Below are 24,160 nucleotides of genomic sequence, written 5' to 3'. Positions count from 1 at the left end.
CATTCTGTGAAACGATAGGTTCATGGACTGTAGAAAAGCATAACATTTGCTGTACTGGTTCAGATCAAATTTCTATCTAGCCCAGTATCCTCTCTCTGCATCAGTTCTAAACATTTTCTACTAGCTGAGCTATAAGACATGGGTATACGTACATGGCCCTTCCACACAGAATATTTCTACCCTCACTCCCAGCTTCTACCAATGAGCATCTGGAGGTTATAATTCCTCCTATCTTTGCTTAGTTTTCACATTTATTTTTTTAACTTCTTTCCACTTCTAAGTGTCCTACAGTAGTGAATTCCAAAATAGAAGTCTTTGTTGTGTGTGAAAGTTCCCTTCTATTCGTTTCAAACCAGATGACTTCTCAATCTTAGGAGAAAAAAATAAACTGTCATTCATGGTTCATAATCCCCAAGGAGTACTGAAAATTAGGAGAATGATTCTCCAAGGAAGGGTTATCTGTATGGGCAAAGTTTTCTAGGTTTGCTCAAACAGTCTCACTGTTCACATATGCATGAAAATCCCTAATAGATAATACTTGTATCATGAAGCACTTACTAGTCCCACAATGTAGTCCTGTCTAGGAAAGGATATGGGGGAAACACCAAAAAAAAGGTAGATAAGAGTAGATACCATTGTCTCTACATTATGTTTTATTTATTTATTTATTTTCATCAAATAAAGCCACTACCATTATACCCGATGAAAAGCTTGAATAAATACCTGAAGGTTAAATACTGCAGAGCAATTTCTGGGAACCAATTCAGGCATTAGAGCAGAAACTTAATATTAATATTGTGTCCCTGCTATTGCTAGCCGTTAATTTTATCAAATACTATTTATGTTTTAGTTGGGGTGGAAAAAAATAATCATGTCAGGATATTTTGGGGTTTTATTACCACATAAGCCTACCTGGCAACATGTTTTTTCCCCACTGAAAAGTAATCTATCTTTCCCCAGTGAGTCCTCCCCTGTATTGGAGGGATGGTTTTTATAGCAGTTTTAATCAGATCCAGATGGGACGTTTCCTGTTTCTTAGTATCTGAATCTGCCCCTTCCTTATGTCTTGAAATCACAATGCTCATAAAATAATGACTTCACCCTAATTCACCACTCTGGATATTCAGACAAGTGTGGATTTCCTTCAGACTTGCCAGAGAAGGTTAACCAGTAACAGCAAAGCAGAAACTGAAACTGAAGCACCAGGTATGTATACATCAGGAAGAGGGGGTGTAGAAGGTGGGGCTGGGCATACCTGAGCATTGATTTCAGGACCACCCACTCTGTTGTGCAAAGATAAATATAAAACCCAACAGAGACCAGAGAAATACACACATTTTCTTTAAACTTGAGTGATCTGAAATTCAGGACATGTTTAGGGGACTTCTGACATCCTCTGTAACACAGGTTGCAGAATCTCACTGCATTGATATAGAGGTCTTTTTCTGTAAATGTATCTAACAAAAGCATTTTATCCTAAACTTAGGACTTCCAGCATATGAAGAATCCACTACACACTAAGGTATCTTCTATTAACCGTTAATTACCCTAACTGTTGAAAATGTGCATCTTCTTTCAGCTTTAAAAATTAGGCCAGTAGTGTCCTTCTAACCAAGTTAATTTAGTAATAATGAATTCAAAGGAAAAGGCATTTTAGTTAAATGAATCCAGATTTACAAACCATTTAGATGTGTGTGAATTTGACACCCTGTTAGAATAAAAAATGTACGATTCATGCATCATTTCTCAGACAAAATGTGTGACTGTTTAGAGGCATATTGCAGAATTGCCACTCAAACAAATTAAGGTCCATCCTCTCTGCTATAAAGCAATATTGACCTAGTCTGGAAGGTTTTGGAAAACATTGTGTAAGCTTCAGGTTTGTTTATGCAAGAAGGGAAATGTGTTTGCTTTTCATTAAAGAATTCATTGCACATAAAAATTGAGGTTTGAATTGGATATGAACTTTAAATTCACAAGCGAACAGACCAAGGACTTTGGACCAGATGCACCTTTGTAAGTGTTTCCAATCCTTTAGGAAAAATATTTCAATCCGGAGAAAACATTGCTAGCCACTAGCATGATGCTTCTGAAAGTTGACCTTAAAGTACTTGCTTTAATTTGGTTCAATGAGAACACATATCAGCTGAAGACACTTAAAACACAAAATTAGCAAAATATCTAGAAGACAAGTAAGCCATCCTTAAAATTGTCATCCTAGCAATTTTAGATGTGCAACAGGGATGAGGTGCTTCAAATACAGATTAAATTCTCAAAATTTAGTTTAGTTACTATACCTCCTTAGTCTCTTCAGAAAACGCTTGCAGAATATCAGTCTGCCTGGTGTAGTTTCCATTGGCGTCTTGTAGTCCCTGGAGAATACGCTCCCTCAGAACCAGAACAGAAACACGTAGCTGGTGCCAGAGTAGTTGTACAGTGTGGATATCGACTATCACATTGACAGAGTAAGACAGAAGCTTCAGGGAAAACTCAGTCTCTAGTAAAGCATGAATTTGTTCAACATGATCAGATATATCTTCACAAATATCCTGTAATGGAAAAATAAAGTAGATATTTAGCTATAGGCATAGTCCTTCCATGGATCAGCCCTACTTTTAATCTACTTTTTATTAAATGCAGAATAGATTATTTCCGAGAGGAAAGGTAATGTAATTAATACATCCAGGGTTCTCTATTTTTTTTTTTATTTATTTATGGCAATGCTACAGCAACTGAACCAGCAGCTGTCCTGTTTGGCAGGACTGCTCAGTAAGTGCAGAGATAGCATACAATAAAGAAGGATGGCACAACAAAATTGTATGAACCAGAAGCAGAAAACCAACACTGTACAGTGACATCCTAGATGACAGCAATAGGAATGAAAGTGATAAGATTGCCACAAGCAGTCTCTCTCTCTGCTTCTCCCCCTCCCCGCTCCAGTTAAAATGCAAAGAATCTGATCTGTGCCATCATCAACAAAATTCCTTGGGACAGAATTTACCTTTTAATCTAGCCTTTATAGCCAAGTAGGGCAAAAGTCTGGGATAGACTCATTGTGGATAAACTATTCCTGAGATTTTGCTGATTGCTGTGATGAGAGGGTGCTAACTTTTGCAAAGTCTTATTCTGGACTCGAACAGAAGATGGGTGGAGAAGGAGAAAGTGGGAACACAGAGAAGCTGTGAACAGTTGTGTTGAGAAAGCAGAAAAGAAAATGTAAGTTACCAGATTATAAAACTAAGATTTTAATAGGATGGTATCCTCTAAATTTAACAATTAATGTTCCAGATTTCTAAACTGTGCTGCATACAGTGTACAATCTTCACAATCTAGTCTTAATCTTCTTTGTGAAAGGATAAATCACAAGACTAAAGAATATTTAGGCATATACTATTGAGTGAACAACACCATTTTCTAACAATTCTGTCTGAAAACTGTGTAAAAAGCATATTATAAACAAGTAAGGAAAAGTTATTAAGATACTGAAAAAAAATTAGCACTGGATCCTGGAAGGTTTTTTTCCTACATCTGTGGCACATATTTAAAAGTGACTTAATAGCTTATTTAAATCCAACACATATTTTTTAAAAAAAAACATAAAGAAATTATTTTAATTCAAACCTTCAGAGATGTCTTTATTAGGTAAAGGGTAGTATATGGATAACATCAATAAAAATATGAATAAACAAGATAATTTTGATTAATTTCAAATTTGCTATCCAAACAATTCTGTCAGACAATTACAATGAAACCTTATGTCTCTGATGATACTCTTGTGGTTCTGTACAGCAGTAGAATAACATGAAAATCAGTAAAGGTGATTCTTTCTAAATTAATAATACATTGCAGTAATTTTTATCAGTTCAGATTTGACATCTTCAGTCTGAAAGTAAAGTCAAATTATTGAATATGTAATTATATGTATGTAACAAACAAATAACAGATAATTTTAGTACAACAGATAGCACAATATTAGCCCTTGAGAAACTATTATGGTTGAGTACTATTGGTAGTTACTCATTTTAATAAAGCACTGACAGCTAAATCAAGGTCCCCTGCAGGAGTAGCTCTCAGAAATTCCAGAGATGAGCACAAAACATTGGAGTTTCAAGCAGCAGAGTTTTGGGGCTGCCTTGAGAGAATAGTAGCTCTCCTCTCTATCCTCAGTCCCTTTGTTGTGACAACCAGCATCTATATCTGCAAGTACAAAACACAGCTTCACCTGGCCACACGTAGGGCTGCAAGTGCTCAGGGCTTCAAATATCCACACGCTTCCAGGTGAGTAAATGGACGCTCTAGTTACCATATTAGTGTGCTAATCTAATTCTACAGATATACACAAAGAAAGCTAAAACTCTCAGCAAAATCTTTTCCAAGTTTTGGAAAAGGTTATTATTATTTATTTATCCAACTACAACTGAAACTTGACTGAAAAGCACAGTTTTATTTCCATGTTGTTTCAAATGTTTTAAAGAGTATTTTTAGTGAATTAATTCGACTAAATTTGCATTCACTTCTCCAATGTTGTTCATGTTTTTTCCTCTTGGCCATAAAGCAATTTAATTTTAATTTCAGGGATTCAAAAATAAGTTGTTGCCCAGTAACTGTAACTTTGCAAATTAGACTCAATCTATAGAAAAATATCTAATATAGCTTCACCTAGACTATATCATGTGAATGAGTTTAAGTTTGCATCAACCTGCAAAACAAGTTTTCATTATTTTCCAGCTTCACACACAGAGTTATATGCTGAATTCAACTGCCATAGGAATTCTCAGAGGAATTCTCATGAAAATGCAAAGCCATAAGAAGAAAGTATTAACAATGAGAAAGTTTATTTGGTAACATACAGAAAATATTGGCTAATTAATCTAGATACTACTCTAAATCAAGCGTTCAGACCCACACTTGAAACAAGTTTTCTCTTGAGCTACCATTACGCTACCAAAGCATCTCAAATTCCTGAAGTACACAAACTTTCCACAACAACACAGAAAAGTTTGTATTGAAATGCAAATCCCAGCACCACTAGAGGTTTGAAAGAAGCACATATTCAAGGACATATGCTGTTAATTTTTACATAGCTTGTTAGAAGTTGCTCATTTTCCTCAAAAAACAAAGTCTGAAGCACTTATAGACTACTGTGAGGATAGCAGCAGCCAAATGCTTTATGTATTAACAAGATAATTAACCACTCTTGACAGTTTCAATATGTGCTGGTTTTGGCTGGGATAGAGTTAATCTTCTTCATAGTAGCTAGTATGGGGCTATGTTTTGGATTTGTGCTGGAAACAGTGCTGATAATGGCGAGATGTTTTCGTTACTGCTGAGCAGTGCTTAGCCAGAGCCAAGGCCTTTTCTGCTCCTCACCCCACCCCACCAGCGAGCAGGCTGGGGGTGCACAAGGAGTTGGAAGGGGACACAGCCGGGACAGCTGGCCCCAACTGACCCAAGGGGTATTCCAGACCATATGATGTCATGCTCAAGCATGGAGGAAGAAGAAGGAAGGGGGGACGTTCAGAGTGATGGCGTTTGTCTTCCCAAGTAACCCTTATGGGTGATGGAGCCCTACTTTCCTGGAGATGGCTGAACACCTGCCTGCCTGCGGGAAGTGGTGAATGAATTCCCTGTTTTGCTTTGCTTGCACGTGCGGCTTTTGCTTTACCTATTAAACTGTCTTGATCTCAACCCACGAGTTTTCTCACTTTTACCCTTCTGATTCTCTCTCCTGTCCCACTGGAAGGGAGTGAGCGAGCAGCTGGGTGGTGCTTAGTTGCTGGCTGGGGTTGAACCACAACACAGTAACATGGAGAGAACCTAAGGCCGACCTCATCCATATCCAGGTAAAGGTCAGGTACTCTGATCTTAACATGTAAGACTACCATCTCAGTCAGAGACAAAGTACCAGCTCTTAAAGAGTTTAGGTTTTAGAAAGAGTGGGTGGCCAAAGAACAGGAAGCTATTTTCTGAGTGGATGAATGAGCCAGGGAGGAAATCCAAGTCCCTACATACCTTTTCATAATATATAAATTCTGAGCTCCATTTTCTGACTTTATCATCAGCCCCATCTCCCTTCTAGCCTGGAATTAGTACAGCATTGAACTGTCACTGTAGTCTTGTCTTTACTTTTATGGGACAATAGAAAGGATTTTTTCTTTTCTGGTAAGTATGTTGACATTACATGATCTTTAGGCCTGTTGGTTTGGTTTGGTTTTTCTTCTCTTCCTATTAGATGAAAATCTGACTGAACCATTCAGGAAGTCTGATTTAATTTGCAACAGGGCCAGGCATAGATTTAAAGTGATTTAACTCCCCTATTAATAGCTCCAGCTATTCAACATCCAGAAGTCCCGGCCAAATGTCTACAATGCATGCACAAGTTCAATATGTCCAGTCCAATATTACATATATGCTGTGCAGTCCACCTGCACATGCACTCTAAGTCTGAAGACAGACAAGAGTAGGCTGGATTCACTGCGTGCTTAAAGAGTGGTAGTGTCAGTGCAACAGTCTTACTGAACATGCACTAACCACTTGTGTGATAACTAGTAGTTGATCAGCAGTCCCCAATATGTCGGACTCTGCATGCATGGCACACGGTTATATATCAGTCTATTGGGTATTTCTTGAAAAAAATCTTAGGAGCCATAAGCTGACATTCCTGCATCACGTAACATCATTTTGGTGGGTGAATTCTGTTTCTGCTGAGTCTGTAGCCATTGTCAAAAGAACTGGATTTCATTTCACCACAGGCCAGGTTCCTGGATAAAATGGATTAGACCTGGGTTTGCAGGAAGTCCATCTTACATAAAATTTGGAAAAAAGAATTTAGGCCCCTGTTGATATCCCCTTTCTTTGTTTTTTAACTGTCACATGATGATGGGAAGGTGAAGGCTGCGCAAAGGACAGAAGATTAGGCGTGTAAAGGCCCTTTATCAAGAGAACATGATTACAAAGAAATTATCACTTTTGCCATATAAGTTAATGCTGATTAGTCTTCAGCAGAAGAGCATTCATAAAGCTGCAGCCTATTTACTTGCATCTTTTCTTCATACTTGCCTGGCACAAAACAAGTACATTGAGGGGAAACAATATAATGTCAAATCCAGTAGGCATTATCTAGTACAACATTTTCTTACTACTTTACCTGATGTCTAGATTTACATATAATTCAGCAAAATGAAATAATTATATCTAGCACAGCTGTGAATTCAATAATTTTCTGTAACAATTAATGCAGTTCAAATACAGCACAAAAATGTCATGTTATGTAAGTTCCTGATTTTACTGAGGCTCAATGTCAAGACCTGATACAACATGGCCTCACTGTCCTCATTCTTCCTTACTCCTTGTAGGTGATTTAGCATTAGATAGAGCAAAACCAGAACAACATTGTCACGTGCCCTTTTTACACTTTGTATTTATAAATAAAGAACAGCAGTATCACAAGGTAGTACCTAAGTGCTCTCATGAGTGCCAGTTGCTCTTACTAGAAGTGACAGGTAGATAAAATAAACCATGTACTTTTAAGTAATAAGAAAACAGCATTTATCTGTTGGCATCTATTTCTAAATATGCATAGTTCCAGGTCAACAGCAACAATATACAGCCTACAAATATAAGCATGGAAATCCTTCCCCATTTTATTAGTACATAGTTTCACATCAGTAGCTATTATAGCCTGATTTTTAGAAAGCACCATTTACAAAACAACTTCTTGTAATCATTAATCTCACACATCCACTAAGCATTTTTATTTTTACACGGTTTCATAGTGATGTTAAGGTAAAGATTTTGTCATCCTCTCATGGGCTATCCTGTAGCATTGACTGTGGAATTTCTTAGGCTACAGGGGTTGTACCCATTTGGCTGCCAACTGCCCACTTCAGTCAGTCTTCCAGACAGCTGATCCTGCAATTTGCAGCTGCTGAATCCATCAGCCTGTTCACAGCCCTCAATGTCAACTAAAATAGCCTGAACTGCAAACACTGCAGTAGACAAAGTGCATAAACAAACCCTCAAGAGTCAATGAAAACTAAGCTTTGATGTTGACTTTAAAAAATATTTTTTCTCTGCTCTTCAACAAATTCTGTTAAGATGTACATGAAATTACTGAAAGATGAAATGTTGCAATGTGTTGCTTTAGAGTTAATATCAGTGACAGAGAAGCTATACTGCAGATTTCTGTTCTTTGATCTTGCAGTAAAACCTCAGTAGGAAAAACAGATTGTCATTGAGTCTTATGACTGCTGTACATACAAAACAAAATCTATGACTTAAGAAAATGTCTATCTACTTTGTCTTTCTTTTGAGTGCATTTTAATTCATCAGAAGACAAAGATTCTAATCAGAACATACAAATTCTTCTCTTTAGAAAAAAATCTGAATACTTGCCAAAGAATTTTCAGATTCATTTTTTTTAAATGTACTTGAAAATTATGAATTAAACTCACTCTCTGCACTGCCCTTTTATGCTTATATAGAGAGAAAGAGCACAAAAGAGATGTTTTTTATTGCTAAACAAAGATTTGCGGCTTTCAGAAAGGTATTTTTCCTTTAAAATGCACTCTGACTTCTCAAAGAGAAATAGTTTTTCATCTCTACCCGCAAACAGTGTTATAATAAGGATAAAATTGTTCTTTTCTATTTTGGATTATTGGTGAAACCTTAAGAGCAAATGCTACTCACTTTTTTCACAGCTGTTTTTAAGTAAACAAGCCAAAGAAAATAACCATACATGAAAAATCCAGAGTTTGACTAAGCAAAATCAACTGCTACGGAAAGCTCTAGACTCACTGCAAATCACAAGTTGTGAGAAAGTGAGTTGAAGTGCTAAAGTACTGTAGCTGGTATCGCTGTGGCATTCAGTGGCTAGGGGAAATGAATACATTTTACCAGGTCAAGAATGCAAAGTGCAGCAGGAAAACAGCTACCAGGAGGTCTCTAAGATCACTGACCCTGCCTTCTGCTGACACTGACAGCTTGGAAATACGTTGGTCCTCAAAGTAAGCTTCTCCCCTCTTCCCTCACGACATTACACATACTACTGATAGTAACTTTTTCTGGTGCATCATCCTTTTCTGCACATTATTCCCTTTCCCAGCTTGGTTTTTATTTTGATTAATTTGTTCTATTATAAGTGAGCTACATTTTCATGATTGCAAAATTCCAGTAAGTAATCTTCATTTTACCTTTTGCTAAAATTCTCAGAAACTTGTTGGAATATGGGAAAGCTGTTAATTTGACAGAAGTGTTCTCCCTGCAGAAAAATATTTTGCTTTTTCCTTTTTTTTTTTTTTCTTTAAGAAAGCCCTGTTTTCAAACAGATTTCTTCAATGGAAATTTTCAGGTGTTACAGGAGCCTAGCTGTCTTGACACACTTGCAAGAAAGAATGATCCACTTTCTATTGTGCAAACATTGCTAGTACAAAATTCTCAAAAAAGTTTTGAAAATAAATATCCAGTCTGGTGAAATCTAAGCAGGCATGTTTCTACTGTATTCTGTTATCTCAGGAATCAGTGAGCCACATTGTTATAACCCTGTACTCCAAAATAATGTGAAACTGATGTCAAATCACCAGTTCTTTGACAGAATTGCTAAAATAGTAACGGTTTGTCTGGGATTGTAACAGACATAGATCTGCTCTGTAATAATTTATTAGTAGTTTACGTGACGTGTTTTATTAGGATGTTTCTTGTGCAAGTATATTGGTTGACTATCAATCTGCAAGAAAAATGAGCAAGAAGAAAGGAAGAAGGGAATAAGATATGATATCACTCACTAAGCGCTTCAGGCTAAGTAACAATGCCTGAAATGTTAATTGTGAAGCTTGTGTCTCAGGATTCCAGCAACTTGCATTTGTTTTGCCATATGGGCCATTGCTGCAGCCAAAAGATCAAACATACTGGGAAGAAGCAAAAGGATCCTTTTGTCAAGAAGCAGCACAGTTGCTGCTGGAAGCTATTCCAGTTCACTTCCAGGACCAGCTGCAGTGCCTTACAAACCTAGGCCAGGCTGTACCTTTTCTGCCTGAGGGGATGGCTGCAGAGAAGACAGACTGCTTTCAAATGTTTATTTCCCCTATGAAGTTTAATCAGTACTTTAATGTAAAAAGACTTTCTGGTCACAGCATTCACCACAGGCCAGATTCTTAAATGCAAGGCAGTATTTAGTCCACTCAGGAAGCTTCAGATAGCTGATGCAAAAAAACACTCTACCTCTACCGTAAGGTCTGGGGTAGGATGGAACTGGAGAACCACAGGAGAAGTTATGGCAGTAAAATGAAGCACCTCAGAACTGTACTGTAAGAGTATCGTGTAAACAAATGGGCTAGCCATTTCTGGGATATTCCTGGCATCAGTAAAATTGATGCACGAATCTCATTTGTGTAAGAAACCACATAGACAAACTGAATATGGCAACTAATTTGGTGTGGGAAGTGATGTGACATCTGCAGCTCAGTGTTGCTTTCATATTCCTGAACTTCCACTGGTTCCACTGTGTAATGTGCCTAAAGTTACGACCTGAAAACCCTCTGAAACCTTCAGAATAAGAAATATATTCTCGTACACTCCATAATCTGCCAAGCCCACAATGTTCAGAGACTTTGCCCATGAAAGTTATCACTGTACAAGATTTCTTCAATGAGTAACCATATGACATTTCATTTATCTTACTTTAAACATGTTAAAGCATACTAATTTTTATAAAGGCCTAACTTTGTAAATTTAAAAAAATAGTGTGTAAAAAAATTTAAAACTTGATAGACGAAGTCATATTTGTACTCACTGAAATCTGGTTTTGTATTGCACCCGGGAAGACAGTGTCACACAGGTACTCTAGAGCTGCTTTTCATGCAGGAAGGTAGATGGCACTGAACTGTGAACTACAGTAGTAGTTTTTGATTCTAGCTACTTCTGACAAAATGGGAAAAATACCAAAACCCAAATCCATATGAGAACCTAGTCAAGCAACTGGTAGTAGAGGCAAGTTTTGAAAAACAACAAGCATTTTTCAAATGCCTGTTCATTGGACTATGATAATAATATAAATATATATATATCTTGCACTGATCATTTAAGATCACAAAGAAATGAGAAAACATGATGAGGTAGCTTTATACTAAGGATACTCATCGTGTATTATATATTCATATCTACTGAAGTGGAAGAGTGAAGACTAATTAAAACATCCTTCAAATACTTATAAGATCTCTTCACACAACTATATACTTTTTCTGCAATAATGGAAGTATGTAGGACATATTTTGCAACCATCTAGATAACTACCTTTGCTTATTATTCTTTTACTCTCTTCACTCAGTACTTTCTTGCATTCTGTAAGCCATATATACTAAATGGAAGTTAAAGGCATTTCTAACAAGTTCAAATTACCACATGCAAATGAAAATTGAGGATGCAACTAGAAGGACGTTTTACTCATGGTGAACATATACACTATGCTGTAGCTAAAACAACCAGTTCCTGGTAGCCTGGCCACAACTATGCAGTTTTTTACCTCATTGTAGACAGTAGTTAACTGGCTATGAGGAAACCCCTACTATAATTTCATGCGAGTCATACAAAAATTGAATGTGATAAAAAAATCATCAGCTACATGAAGAAGCAGAAAGAAGACCACTCTTATTATTTGATCAGAACTTTCATAATTTGTTCTACAATATAAAATAACTAACAGAAGTCAATACTAATGCATCAATAGTTCAGTAATTTTCCAGCAAAATGGTTATCCTTTTGAAAACAGTGAGTTTTCAAAGCTTTATGCAGCCAAACTATTACACTGACAGCTCAGCTTTGAATATGTCCCACTCTTGTTCTTTCCTCATTTTTAGTTTGAAGAAGATTTGGAATTATTCTTGACACGGAACAAGGAAATTTCAAGAATTCTTTAAGTCTTCTGCAAGGCTGTAGGTTCTTTGTTGTCTGAGTGCTGTTTTCTGATGACCCAATCTCTTTTTATTGTTTATACAAGAAAGTAGGTGCATTGCTCTTAAAAGATTTTTCAGCTTATAGACTTCTTCAGAAAGACTCTTGTTCTTGCTAAGCTCAGTAGACTTAATTAGGGTCTTCGGTGGAGATCAGCTGCTCCTAAAGAGTTTAGATGAAAAAGAAAAATTTCTTGGAGGAAAAGAAGTTCCATTCTTGAAATAATGAAGTTTCAAATATCAAACAAAGTGTAACCCCACATAAATAGCACAATGTATTTTAGGCAGCAACAAACTACTGCAATGTAAGACGTCAAAATAAATAAATAAAGGGAACTGCAAGTTCACACAGGAGAAGAATTCAGTCCTTCTGCATAGACATGCAGAACACAAGAGAAAAATTTTAATCAAAATGTTTTGACTTGCTGAAGCCAAAAATGCTAACCTCATTCACTCTGACTAAAGCTTAGTGGCTATAACAGAATTTGATGAAGGATAGTGAGACTCTTTACTCTCATATCAAATGCTCAATATGGTGACAATGCTCTCCTTTCCTTTCTGGAACAGGTCAGAAGTGAAGAACTACCATCTGTGCCAACTTTTCTATAACGAAAATTGATAGCACGATAGGAAGTTTTCAAGATAAGTGGCTGTTTTATATCAGTGCAGCTAAGCCTTCAAGAGCTGCTGTGACATGTTTTTGAAGTTACTTTCCATCAGTCATTGTTGAGGACAGCAAAAAGGGCACAAACTCTCTTGTTCTTTATTACCAGACTTTGCTTTATTAGCACTGTTGTTCCCTTTTGTGTTGTTCAATGAAAGCCAACATTTAATCCATGAATGCTTATGGGGATATTTTTGCTTGGTTCAGAAACACGGAAAAGAAGCCTTATAGTCTATCTTGCATGCGGCATGCTGTTCATGACCTTCCTGCCCTCTTTCCATAACGGCAAATTTTCAAGTCAGCTGGAAAGCTCTTGTAGATCCTCCAATGAGTTAGTAACAATTACAAAGCACTCCAAGCACGTGGAGGCACTTCCAGTGGTCTGAAACAGCTACCACCTACCCAGCGTACCAGGAGGCCTGTTCCACACCGGATATCACTCACTATCTCTTATAAGAGTCAGGGTTAGAATATATATGAGTGCTAGTTTAAAAAACAAACAAACAAACAAAAAAACCCACAAACCACACACCTAAGTTTGCTGTATCCAGGAAGAACAATTTGAAAGATTAGTAGAAAGCCATTTTACAAACTTAAAGTCTTAAGTGAATGAAGAAATAAAAGAGCAAATTTTAGAAAAATTTTAAGAAGTTAGAAGACTGAATCTTAAAGACATCTAAAATGTACAAGATTTTTATTCTAATTTCACTTCTGAAAAGGCATATAGAATTTCTTGTTTTAATTATGGAAAGAGCTCTTCTAGCAGGTAAATCAAACCCCTTATTATGATTCCTAATTAGACAATATGTTAGAAATCGATCCTAATTAGTGATAGGTACAATGTAGCTCACAGAGAATGTTCCTTTTTCTTTGGCCTTAAATGTAATAAAGACAAAACTAAAAAAACCCCTAATTTACATCCACAGAAGGAAGAATACAGTAGGGTTTTTTGCAGGCTTTTTTGAGAAGGAATATAATGGAAACTAAATTGGAAACCAGGAATTATGGGACTGGCATGACATCTAAAGCTAACTGAACCATTCAAACTAATTGGCTTTTGGCAAGTGTCAAAATGCTTACATGAAACTTTGCATATAAAAACAATTAACTTATATTATCTAGTAGTTTGTACTATCTGATTATTTCCAAATCTCACTGTCATCCCACAGGTGGCTTTTCGTTAATTTAGCTGTATATTTAAAGGTTTGTGTACAGTAACTTCTTTTCAAACAAAATCATGACCATAATATCCTTGATTTTTTTGATTTAGCTGTAAAGAGGATACTGTATAAATAGCAAATGATGAAAACTCAGATTTTATACCATATCTGCAGTACTTTAATGTCTAATACTTCTAACAATCTAGTAAAAATTGCCATACCCAATTGACACAATGAAGCACTTCTTTCCAATTAAATTGGCTCTAAGGAACCTAAAATTCAGTGTCATTAATAATAGATGCTTGTTCTGGCTGCTTATGATTGAGAGTGCCAGACGTTAGCATTTTCATACTGTATTTAGAACTAAATATTTAATTTTAAAACTAGACATAATATTATAGACAGTACTACTCAAATACACTGTAATTGTAATCTAGAAACGTGTTATGAGACTGTAGAGCATATTCCAACAGCATATTCATATATAGCATATTCCAATGTGACAGTTCTGAGAAGTCAGCTTGTGCTCTGGCAGGATAATTCTCCTAATAGTGCTGGTTTTAGCTTTCCAAGAGAACTTTTCCAGTGTAAAGCACTGACAGACTTAATGGCTGTTAAGATGTTGATGCTGCTTGAGAGAGTACTCGTGCACTACACAGTAGGACTGAAGTGCCTTGAAAGAAGCAGGAAATGAGCAGTGCTTATTTAAATATTTATTCATTTATATATACACATATGTATATATAGGCAAATATATTTATTACACATTGCTAACTAGAATAAGATCCTTGATTTATAAAGCACTTCATAGTTGGTGTCTTTCACATCTTTAAGCAAGCAAGACAGCATGATCTGTGGTTTTGGTTGAGATAAATTGTTTCTTATGCTGACAGAGAAAAGAACAGTTTTATTTATGAACAGTATTGCATTTCTTTATATGCCATTTTATTTTCTAGCTATACAGAGATAAGTTATAAATTTTCTTTGTCTAGACTGTAGCTTTCCATGATGAGTGTAACTCTTACCACTGTGCGGGCACAATGAGAAAAAGAAAGGCTGTTGCCATGCCCAGGCTTGTAAAGTAACCCTTTGAAATTCAATAGCTGAACTTGTCTGTGTGGAAGTCAATGAGCCTAAGTGGCTTCAAGCTTCAAATGCATATTTGTGTATTTTATTCACTTGTAAATATTTTTCTTTCCTGCAAAAATAGTCATCATCAGTTTAGCCTCGAATTGAATCCTGCATTTACACAAAGTCAAATCTTTCATCTTCCTCATAAAAAGATTCACAAGAAATGGCATAGGATCCCTGGATTGTAGCATGCTGAAGTATAGACAGGGAAGAAGGAAAGGTAAGAAGCACATCAAATTGCAAGTGTTCATATTTCCATATTCTTCTTGGAACAGCTGAGCTGGCTCTGCAGAGACCTAGCTTTGCTCACAAGCTTTTCTCTGCGATGAAGTGCCTGTAGTGCTGCTAGACTGGATGTGACCCTGGAAATACAGTAACTGTACTCCCATGGTGTCACACTTGAGCTAACATCCCTGCCAAAGCCTGACTCACTCTGCCTAGCAGAGGTAGCTGGACTAAGTCTCCACCTCTTGCACAGGTAATATAAAATACCCAGGGACAATGCAGGACTGACTAAGCCTGGTAGGCTAAAGACCGCATTACGGTATGACAATCTCGGAAAGAAAAACACTTGCAGCAGCCCTGACCACAAAACCATGATTTCTAGTCCGGAACTGATAACAAGGAACACCCCCCGCCCATACACCCCAAAAGCCTACATTCTTAGGGGATTCTGTAACTTTTATATTTTCAACATATTTCAACTGTACAATATATTTCTATGCAGGTCATCTTCTACCAAAACAGGAAAACCATTAAGCTATACAAAAAGCAAAAACTGCAACTGTTTCCTCTTTCTTGACAAGCCACAGTAAGATATCAGCTGATCCTGGCATAATAACTGGCAAGTTTGAGTAAAATGGAAAGAGTATTGGTATTTTTAAATAATCTTTTTATTTTTATCACACTCTTAAATATTGAGGTCTTTTTGTGGAGACTTTTTCAGCACTTCATCAAGAGTTTTGTGAGAAACTGAGTCACACTGAGCCAACAGGAAACTTGGTCAGCTGAGAAATAGTTGAAACAGTATTGATAACAGCCAGTCTGTCAAATCTAATATATATCCCCTCTACATCCATTCTCTTAAAATTCTAGCACTGCCTATAATTCAATACCCTGCCCTCCAAAAATACATTAACCAAACACTAATATGTTAAGTAGAACATTATGACTCCTCTTACCCATTACTATAAATTAACTTCCAGCAAGAAGACGTCCTAAAACCCTTACTGACTGTTTAGCTCTCTTAATAAAGGGCTGGAGGAGGCCATAGTTCATAATGAATAGAGCAGTCTCTCACTCTGAGATTGAAGCATGAGTATGAAGGATGACAAAATTGCTCATTGTAATGACCCTTTCCCAAAACATTAGCCATACCTTCTTCTGAAGCTTAGTGTCAAGAATTTCTAAAATCTGCCATTACTGTTTATATTTCACTATGTCTTTTAGAATTTCAAATGGGATTAGGAGCATCAAAATAATACAAAAATTTCTCCTGAACATATTTTCAAGTTGAATTTATAGAAAATAGATTATGAAAACTCTGTTTTGCAGCCTTAAAATAAAATTCAGGTAATAATCAAAACTGAACTTGAATTTACATTTTCTGATTTTGTCTCTGAGGTGAGCACACTGCAAAAACAAAGTAAACCAGCAAAAACATTAATTTCTGAGAAAGTTTCTTCTCTTATCAGTACGGGCAATAGATATGGGAAAAGCAAATGCTATACCAGCTAAGTTTATCTCTAACTCATTCAAGGCAATCACATACACATTAAATGCAAAACCTACTTGCAGAAGAAACTATCAACTCAGATGAAATGCAAAAGAAAATGTCACTACAGATGTGACAACAAGTGAAACATAAATAGAGACAGAGGGATTGAGAAAACAAATAAAAAAAAGAAACCCCTGATTGGCAAAGACTGTGAGCAATAGCAAGCAGTTTTCACACAGGGAGACTGCTCTGCAGCATGAAACCAAGAGTGCTGAATGGGGATAAACAGCTGATTCACTTCAAAATCATACTCTCAACCCAAACTAAAACAGTAATATAGACATACCCATGGAAGAGCAAAAAGATCTTTCTAGTTCTTCTTATATAGAGCAGAAAGAATTCAGACTCCTACTTTACTGATACATTTCAGTATCTGAAACAGCATTCAGAAAAGGGTAAGAAATGAAGCGATAATATTTATGTAATAAGCACCTACTACACTTAGTCTAGTGCTAAGCTTGTATAACTGTAGCAGAATTTCCCACTCCTTGGTGCTTCTGAGCTTTAAATGAAACTTTCACGAATAGCACTTTGGAGAAGAATACAGCAACGACTGCCATTACAGAGATGAAGGTCCTAACTTGCTTAGCCAGCAAAGTCTAAAGAAGAGCAATTGGCCAATGATGCATGGGCAGCTGAACAGCAAAAGTAAAAACCTTTTAAAAGTCAATGAGAAATTCCTACCCAAACAGGAGATGTAACTGCTGCCATAATCTATGGCTGATTTCCCATTCTTCTGGCACCTTGTACAAACTATACATCAGTCAACAGTTTTCCATCCAGTGCCAACTTTTGCTTCAGGGAAGTCAAAAGGCTTTATCGTCTTAATCCAATGCAAATCTTTGAAGAAAACAGTCTTGGCTAACCAAAAATTCCTGAACTTTTCCTGTAGATACAATTTCAAAAGAATGAATAATTTTGCAGAGAGAACAGACACTTTTGAGCAGTCTGAGCATATTCCTCAGGACGTGGCACACAGACAACTTTGTGAGCTGAGAACAAAAATAAAACAAAGGGCCTTTGGAAAGGGTACAGCTCTTAGAATATTTTTAAAGTGGTCTCCTAAACTAATGCAACTCTGATAAACATCAGAGTGTTCATGTCACATTCAGTCTCCCTATGAAGAGCTACAGAATTTATTAAGTTTCTGATAAAGATAGTAAAATCTAGATATAATGATGAAGTTTCATGTTTTCTATTACTTACATTATTTTCAGCCTGTTGGTTTCCTGAGCCTTTACTAAACACATCTCTTCACAATATAGGTCAAAGTTTTAGCCAAAGTAATGTAATTATAGTCTTACAGTGTCTATTTCTAATTATACTGTGCCCTGTAAAAAGTTAGCTGAGTAATGTCTCAGGGAATAGAAAAGATTGAGCATTAAGTTTCACCTCAACACACACACAAAAAGCTATAATCTCCCCATCGAAACACGGGACTAAGAGCTTCACACATGACAAACATCTTTTTTACCTTCAGAAAGATTTAAATTGCTTAAGCCTAAGACTGTGATTGTAGAAACTTTACATTACATAGAATAGGGAGTGAAAGAAACTGAACAAGCTTTTCTCAATATTCAGAAATCTACATCCACAGGGAAAAAGATCTTTCAATTTTGCAAGTTAGATTTACAGTGCACAGGAAATGCAATGTATTATTTCAAAACAAACACATTTAGGTCATGCAATACTTCTAAAGAAGTTGAAAACCATCTGATTAAAAAAAAAAGTATTTGCTTTTATTGATAAAAAAATTTCCAAGCACTGATAATTTATTGCTTCAAACATTTCTAGTGGTTTGTAAAATATTTCACTTTAATGGTGTCTTACCTCATTTATACTGGAAGGAGAGTTTTCGGGTATCAGCTTTGCAAAAAAAACGACTGTCCCATTTCCTTTCCTCAGCTAAAGAAGTTACATGCAACCAGCAATTCAGAAAATAAGTGTCTGTTTAAAAGACACACAAGTAAGCCATAGATGATCTGTAACCCAATCCATCTTCAGTGCAGAGCCAACAGCTTTTGTTTTGCATGAAATATAGCAAATAGTCTGCTGCCTCTACCTGTGTTATTGTGCAGATCAAGTTTAGGCCTGTCTGCTCTTCCCTTGCACGTTCTGAGCTACAGCAGTGATTTCTCAGCATTCAGATCTGCTGTATGGCAGCTAACTGAAATTTCAGCCGACACTTGTAGACTTGCAATTAGCAAGGTTATTTTAAGCCCTGAACTAAGTTCCAACAGAATGTTTATGGCATTATGACAGGAAGGAATCTGGTATAATATCGGTCACTTGGTAACCCTGTAAAGCTGATCTCAGAGAGGAGAGACCCTCTAATTCACAGCATAAAAGTAAATATCTGACCCCAAATTTACTTTGATTTTCATTTTTAAGCTTCGAATGGAATGGAAATATTTACTGGGTTAATATTAGGAAGCTTTGAATTTATTTTAGGACCTGGTAGATCATATGCTTGGAACAAATGTATTAATAGGAAGTTATGACTTCCCCAGTGGAGTGATTCATCACTTACAAAACAGCAACTGTTCCTTTTGTAATGTTCACGTTTGTAATAATTATGTATTACATTCTGAATGGGAGGAGAAAATCACTTACAGAGTTGAACTTCTTACAGCTGGACTCTATAACAATACCCTTTAGTTTCTCCTTGGTTATCTTGAAAAGGGCTCCCTCTTCTGTACAGGCCTTTGGTAACCCTCTTTGGCCCTGGATTCCTTCTGAATTCTCTGGCTGTCTAACTATTTCAAAGTCATGTCAAAAGGCTCAGTCAGACCTCCACACCCTCATTCGTTGTTCAGTCTCATTCCTCCCCCTCTCTTTCGTTTTTTTTTGTTCATGGATCAGCTTTCTTGTTCCCACCCATCCTCATACTTCCAATAGTGGCAAATCTAACCTCACAGATGGAACCACGACAACAGCTCCTCTGACTGCCCCAGATTAGAGCTATAATGGTCAGCCAGCTTGTGTGTGTGCACACACAAGACAAGATTTTCTGAAAGCTCCACAATCAGATAAACTATTAAAAGAGAGAGATTTTTTTTTTTTTTTAAGAGAAACTAAAGGGACGGGGGGGGACGGGACACACACAAAACAAAACAAAACCAACCAAACAAAAATCCCCACCAAGAAAAGTTATTGCTTCTGCAAATCATTTAGTAACTTCTACACATCACTAATCACAACGAAACTGCTCCCTTGATCTTGTAGCAAAATTTACCTGAAGCAAAACGTACCTTTGAGAATTAAGAATATTGAGAAAGCAGTGGTGAAAACAACAAACTCATTTTGTCCTCATTTAAAAATGTCAAATGTAGCTTGAGTTACATACAAATTTGAGATGACATTCAAAACAATTAGCAACACTCTGACTGTTAGATGTATCCCAAATAGAAAAATTTAAAATACAATATAGGCACCAGGCAGAGTCTTCAAATATATCATAAGATCAAGAGCTACACCATTTATATACCTTCCAGATGGTCAACACTCAGAAGGATACTGTAGTCACCACAAATAGTACCTGAACACATACACACTTCTGAACTCTGAGTGTAAGGACAGAAACGTTACTGTCATGGATACACAACTACCTTTTTTTCAGAAGAATACCTTTATAAGAGAAGATTTCTTATGAAATATCATAACCTAACTATTTGAAGACATCAGAAAAGCATTGGCTTGTAATGCAGGATAGCCTCAGCCGTCAAAAACTCTAAGGAAGTTAATAAAAAAGATTTTTCCTCCCTCGGACATCCTCTTTTTTAAAACCTGGGAATCACAAAATCTCTATTTAAATAGATGTGCTTTCCATTTTAGATCAATTTCTGAACATAGAAATAGGTTGACTTCTGTAGGAATAAGCAGTAATTTTTTAAAAAGAGGGTAAATATTTGATTCCAAAATGGCAGGAAAAATACCAGTAAGGCAAATGTTTGGTTTCAGTGCTTAGTAAAAAAGCAGATTAGAACTACTGACTTCAGAGTAGAGGGGAGAAAAATTTGACTGAAGCAGCATTTCCAGGTTTGGCCACAGTTGCTTGCTCTGTGCTCAAAGGTTATATCCTACACTGCATTACCTGGTTTTACTCAAGTCGCTCAGAACAATGTTATATGAAGCTCTCTAGCCAAATTTTTTAAAAATCATAGCTCAAAATTATTTCTAATTATTTCAGTTGCAAATTATTTCAGTTCCAGTTTCAAATAATTCTGCTTCAGCAGTATTATATCTTTCATAGGAAAAAATAAGAGTTTTCATCAAGTGCTAGTATTTAAATAGGTAGATACATAGGCTACAGTAGGTTTATATTCTTTTTACAATATGAAGTAGATTTTCCAAGGTTAATTAAACCCTTTATTTAATTTATATGCAGCAGTGGCATGATACCTTGAGATGTTATGAATCTGCAAGGGCTCCCTCTGTTTTGGTGCTTAACTTGTAAAATGCTGAGAAAGTATAACTGAGGATGAGTGGCTCAGTTCTCTCTTTGAAACTTGATTCATACCTGCCTAATAGCAGGAAATCCATTTCCTGTTGAATACCAGGTAACTACAAGAAACATATCTCAGCATGTTGTTTGCATTACTAGCTGGTATTTTGCTTGCTGATTGCACCCCCTGTTCCAGGAGGGAGCTAAAGATGAGTCAAGTTGGGTGAGAAAGGCATGTACTCTACTGAGGAATTGGAAATGGACTACCATCTTAATCAGAAAAGCTTTAAAGATCATTGATAAATCCATGGTGAAAGAAATAGAAGCAGAAGAATATATGAGCTGACTTTTTAATAAACAAGCACTACATAGTAGGAGGATAATTCAGCAGAGCTGGATGGTTTCAACATAAATGTTCTGAAAGATCTTTATTGCTAGTAGCTCTGCACAACAGGGCACATTTCCGGCAAATTATTCTGGAGATGTGAAAGAAAGAAGGCAGTCAGGAAAACAACTCGGGGTAGAATTAATAAGTGAGTCATATGTTCACCCTGAAATGCAAATACTTTTAGAAGGGTTAGGTAAAATGCAAACATTCAATGAAGTGACACCGGTGATCAGTTTCATCACTTGTGGCTTGACTTATACACTCTAAATAGAATTAATGGGTGGGGTTTTTTGATTTTTTTAATAACGAGGGTTTGGGGGGGGTTAGTAAAAAAATATCAGAAATAAGATATGAAAGGCTTCTCATTTCAAACTTGTAACATCACTGTAACTCTTTTCAATGATATACTGTTGTTTGTGGTTTAATTCCTATGTTTTTTCCCTTGTGCTATCTTTACCGACCAAACAGCCTACATAATTGATATTACAAACTCCCATTTTTTATATAATAGACTAAGAATGCAGCCCTCATCTGCAACCAACCTGATCTTTTATGAGCTTGGCAAACAGAGCTGGATAACATGAGTTAAGCTAGTTTCAAGTTTTCCAGTTAAATAAATCTTCACTGGAAAAAATATCTATTAATTTAAATCAAAAAATTGCAAAGAAATGTGTGTACAATTTGGCTGGAAAAGTTTCTCAAAAGCAGAATAGTCTTTCTCTCCATGATATCCAGTTTGTATAAGTGACTCAATGTGCCTGATAAAAAAAAATTGGTTTCTAGCCTATTATGTTTCTGTGGTTCTCAAGTGGGATGCAAGAGACTACAATTCCAATCTCTTTCCTATTTGCTATTTACTAATTCACACAAGTGTAGCTATGCATGGAGTACATCAAAAACTTATGCACAATAATTCAAGAAAGGTATCAGGACAAGTGTCAGGTGCCTGATATTATGTTGTTCTGCAACTTTTCAGGTAAAATTCAGTTTGGGGGTTTGAAGATATCAGAATAGGATGGTTTTATTCTCCTACAGGTAGTATAACCAAGTCCAAATATAAGAGTGGGAATGTTCAAACTGAAGTTTCAACTAACTGATATTTTCATAATTTGCCCTAAAATTTTCCCTAAGCACCACCCCAAGTCACTATAAATAGAAAAGGAAAATACATCCATTAGAATCAACAAATAGATCAAAAGCAAAATAGATGAATTCTAACACGACAGTTTTTGCAGTCTGTGTATCACCATAATTTAATTTAAAAAATGAAGTTTAACAACAAAGCTGTCCCAAGTGCTGGTGCTACTGCCTGTATTTACATTTATTTAATGTCTTCAGAAAAACTATGTGAAGAAATGCACCTATGTGAGGCACAGAGAAGTAGTATAGATATTAACCTCTCCTTTTGATAAAGAAAACATCAATGAATAACGCCTTTGGCATTTTCAGTACTGGCATTTAAACTGGGAATCACTGAGAATATTTTTTTTTCACTGCATACCCATTATGTATCCCTTTTTCGCAGCTTATCTTCCATTTGCACACAGCAGACACTGAAGGTTTAATCTGTTCCTCCCTACATTTTCAAACTCTTTTTTCAGAAAATAAGGAATTAAATGGGGCTGCTTGGAGTGCACAGGTGTTGGCTTCCTATTTATTCTAGCAAACAAGTGCACTGAAAACAGATAAAGCTGCAGATTTCACTCACACTGGTCAAGCTTAGTATCCTGTGAAAAAAATCCTCAATGCGTTACCATTACAAAGTATGAGTTGACATATTCAGAGATATATATTGTAATTGAAAGCCTCTGAGTAGAGCAAGAGTTCTCTGTTATAACATTTCATCATGCTCCTGAAAAACCAAAAGCTGCGTAAGACTACTGCAGAGGAATTCTTTTTCTAAACTGCATTTCTAATATTTCATAGAGAATAAATAGCTAGACAAATGACAGTTTTAGCTTTTGCCCTGAAGGATTTAATCATGCAAAACTCTAAACACGGTCTTTCCTAGGAAATGAAAGGCTGGTTAAAACTGGTTTTCCTTCTCCTATTCCAAGTGACTGATTGTCACATTCCAGACATTTCTAGGCAATGGGATTACATCATTCAATTTTTTTTAATGGAAACAGCTGTTACATCCAATATTCATGACCTTTAAGTTTTCAATATGAAGTTATTCAGCTGTTCTTTCAGTCCGTCTGAGTTGCAGCAAAATGAAACTGTGCAAAAGACCAAACAGTTTTATTCCATAGTTAAATGAATGCACATATTGTTCCAAGGCCACAGAAAGAAAACAGAGCTTAGGGGAAACGCAGCATTCAAAAATCTTGGTCTCATCACTACTTCAGTGGACTATCAGCCCCTTATTCATCCCACACACAAGATCAGTACAGTATTTTGTTGCATATTTCACATTGCTTCTTACTAGGGTTTGATGTGCACAGCTGTATGTGTTATGTGTGAATAATTCTTATAGGGCTTCATAGAAGGAAAAAAAAAAAAAGGGAAAGCACACACAGAGATTTTTAAGACAGAGCACAGATGCTTTTGAGGATACGTGCCAGCTCATATAATCAGCCTCTTTCTGAGCTTAAAGTTCAGCCTATCTTACATCTTTTTCACTGGTTTGGTTTTGTTTTTTCAGTGAAGGA

At 36.3% G+C, this 24,160-nt stretch overlaps 1 protein-coding gene across 4 annotated transcripts in view; it reads right to left on the bottom strand.

The window, feature by feature from the left end:
- The window catches only part of AKAP6 (A-kinase anchoring protein 6), a 298,890-nt gene that overhangs the window by 194,715 nt on the left and 80,015 nt on the right, over window positions 1–24,160 (bottom strand). For all 4 annotated transcript variants that reach the window (XM_052782579.1, XM_052782583.1, XM_052782582.1 and 1 more), the window contains one exon: window positions 2,298–2,549. In XM_052782579.1, the coding sequence (XP_052638539.1) occupies window positions 2,298–2,549 (252 nt within the window). The remainder of the gene's footprint in view (window positions 1–2,297; window positions 2,550–24,160) is intronic.

Source organism: Harpia harpyja, chromosome 3 (genome assembly GCF_026419915.1).
Source record: "Harpia harpyja isolate bHarHar1 chromosome 3, bHarHar1 primary haplotype, whole genome shotgun sequence".
In the NCBI taxonomy this organism is placed as follows: Eukaryota; Metazoa; Chordata; class Aves; order Accipitriformes; family Accipitridae; genus Harpia; species Harpia harpyja.
This window is presented reverse-complemented; position numbering and strand designations above follow the sequence as displayed.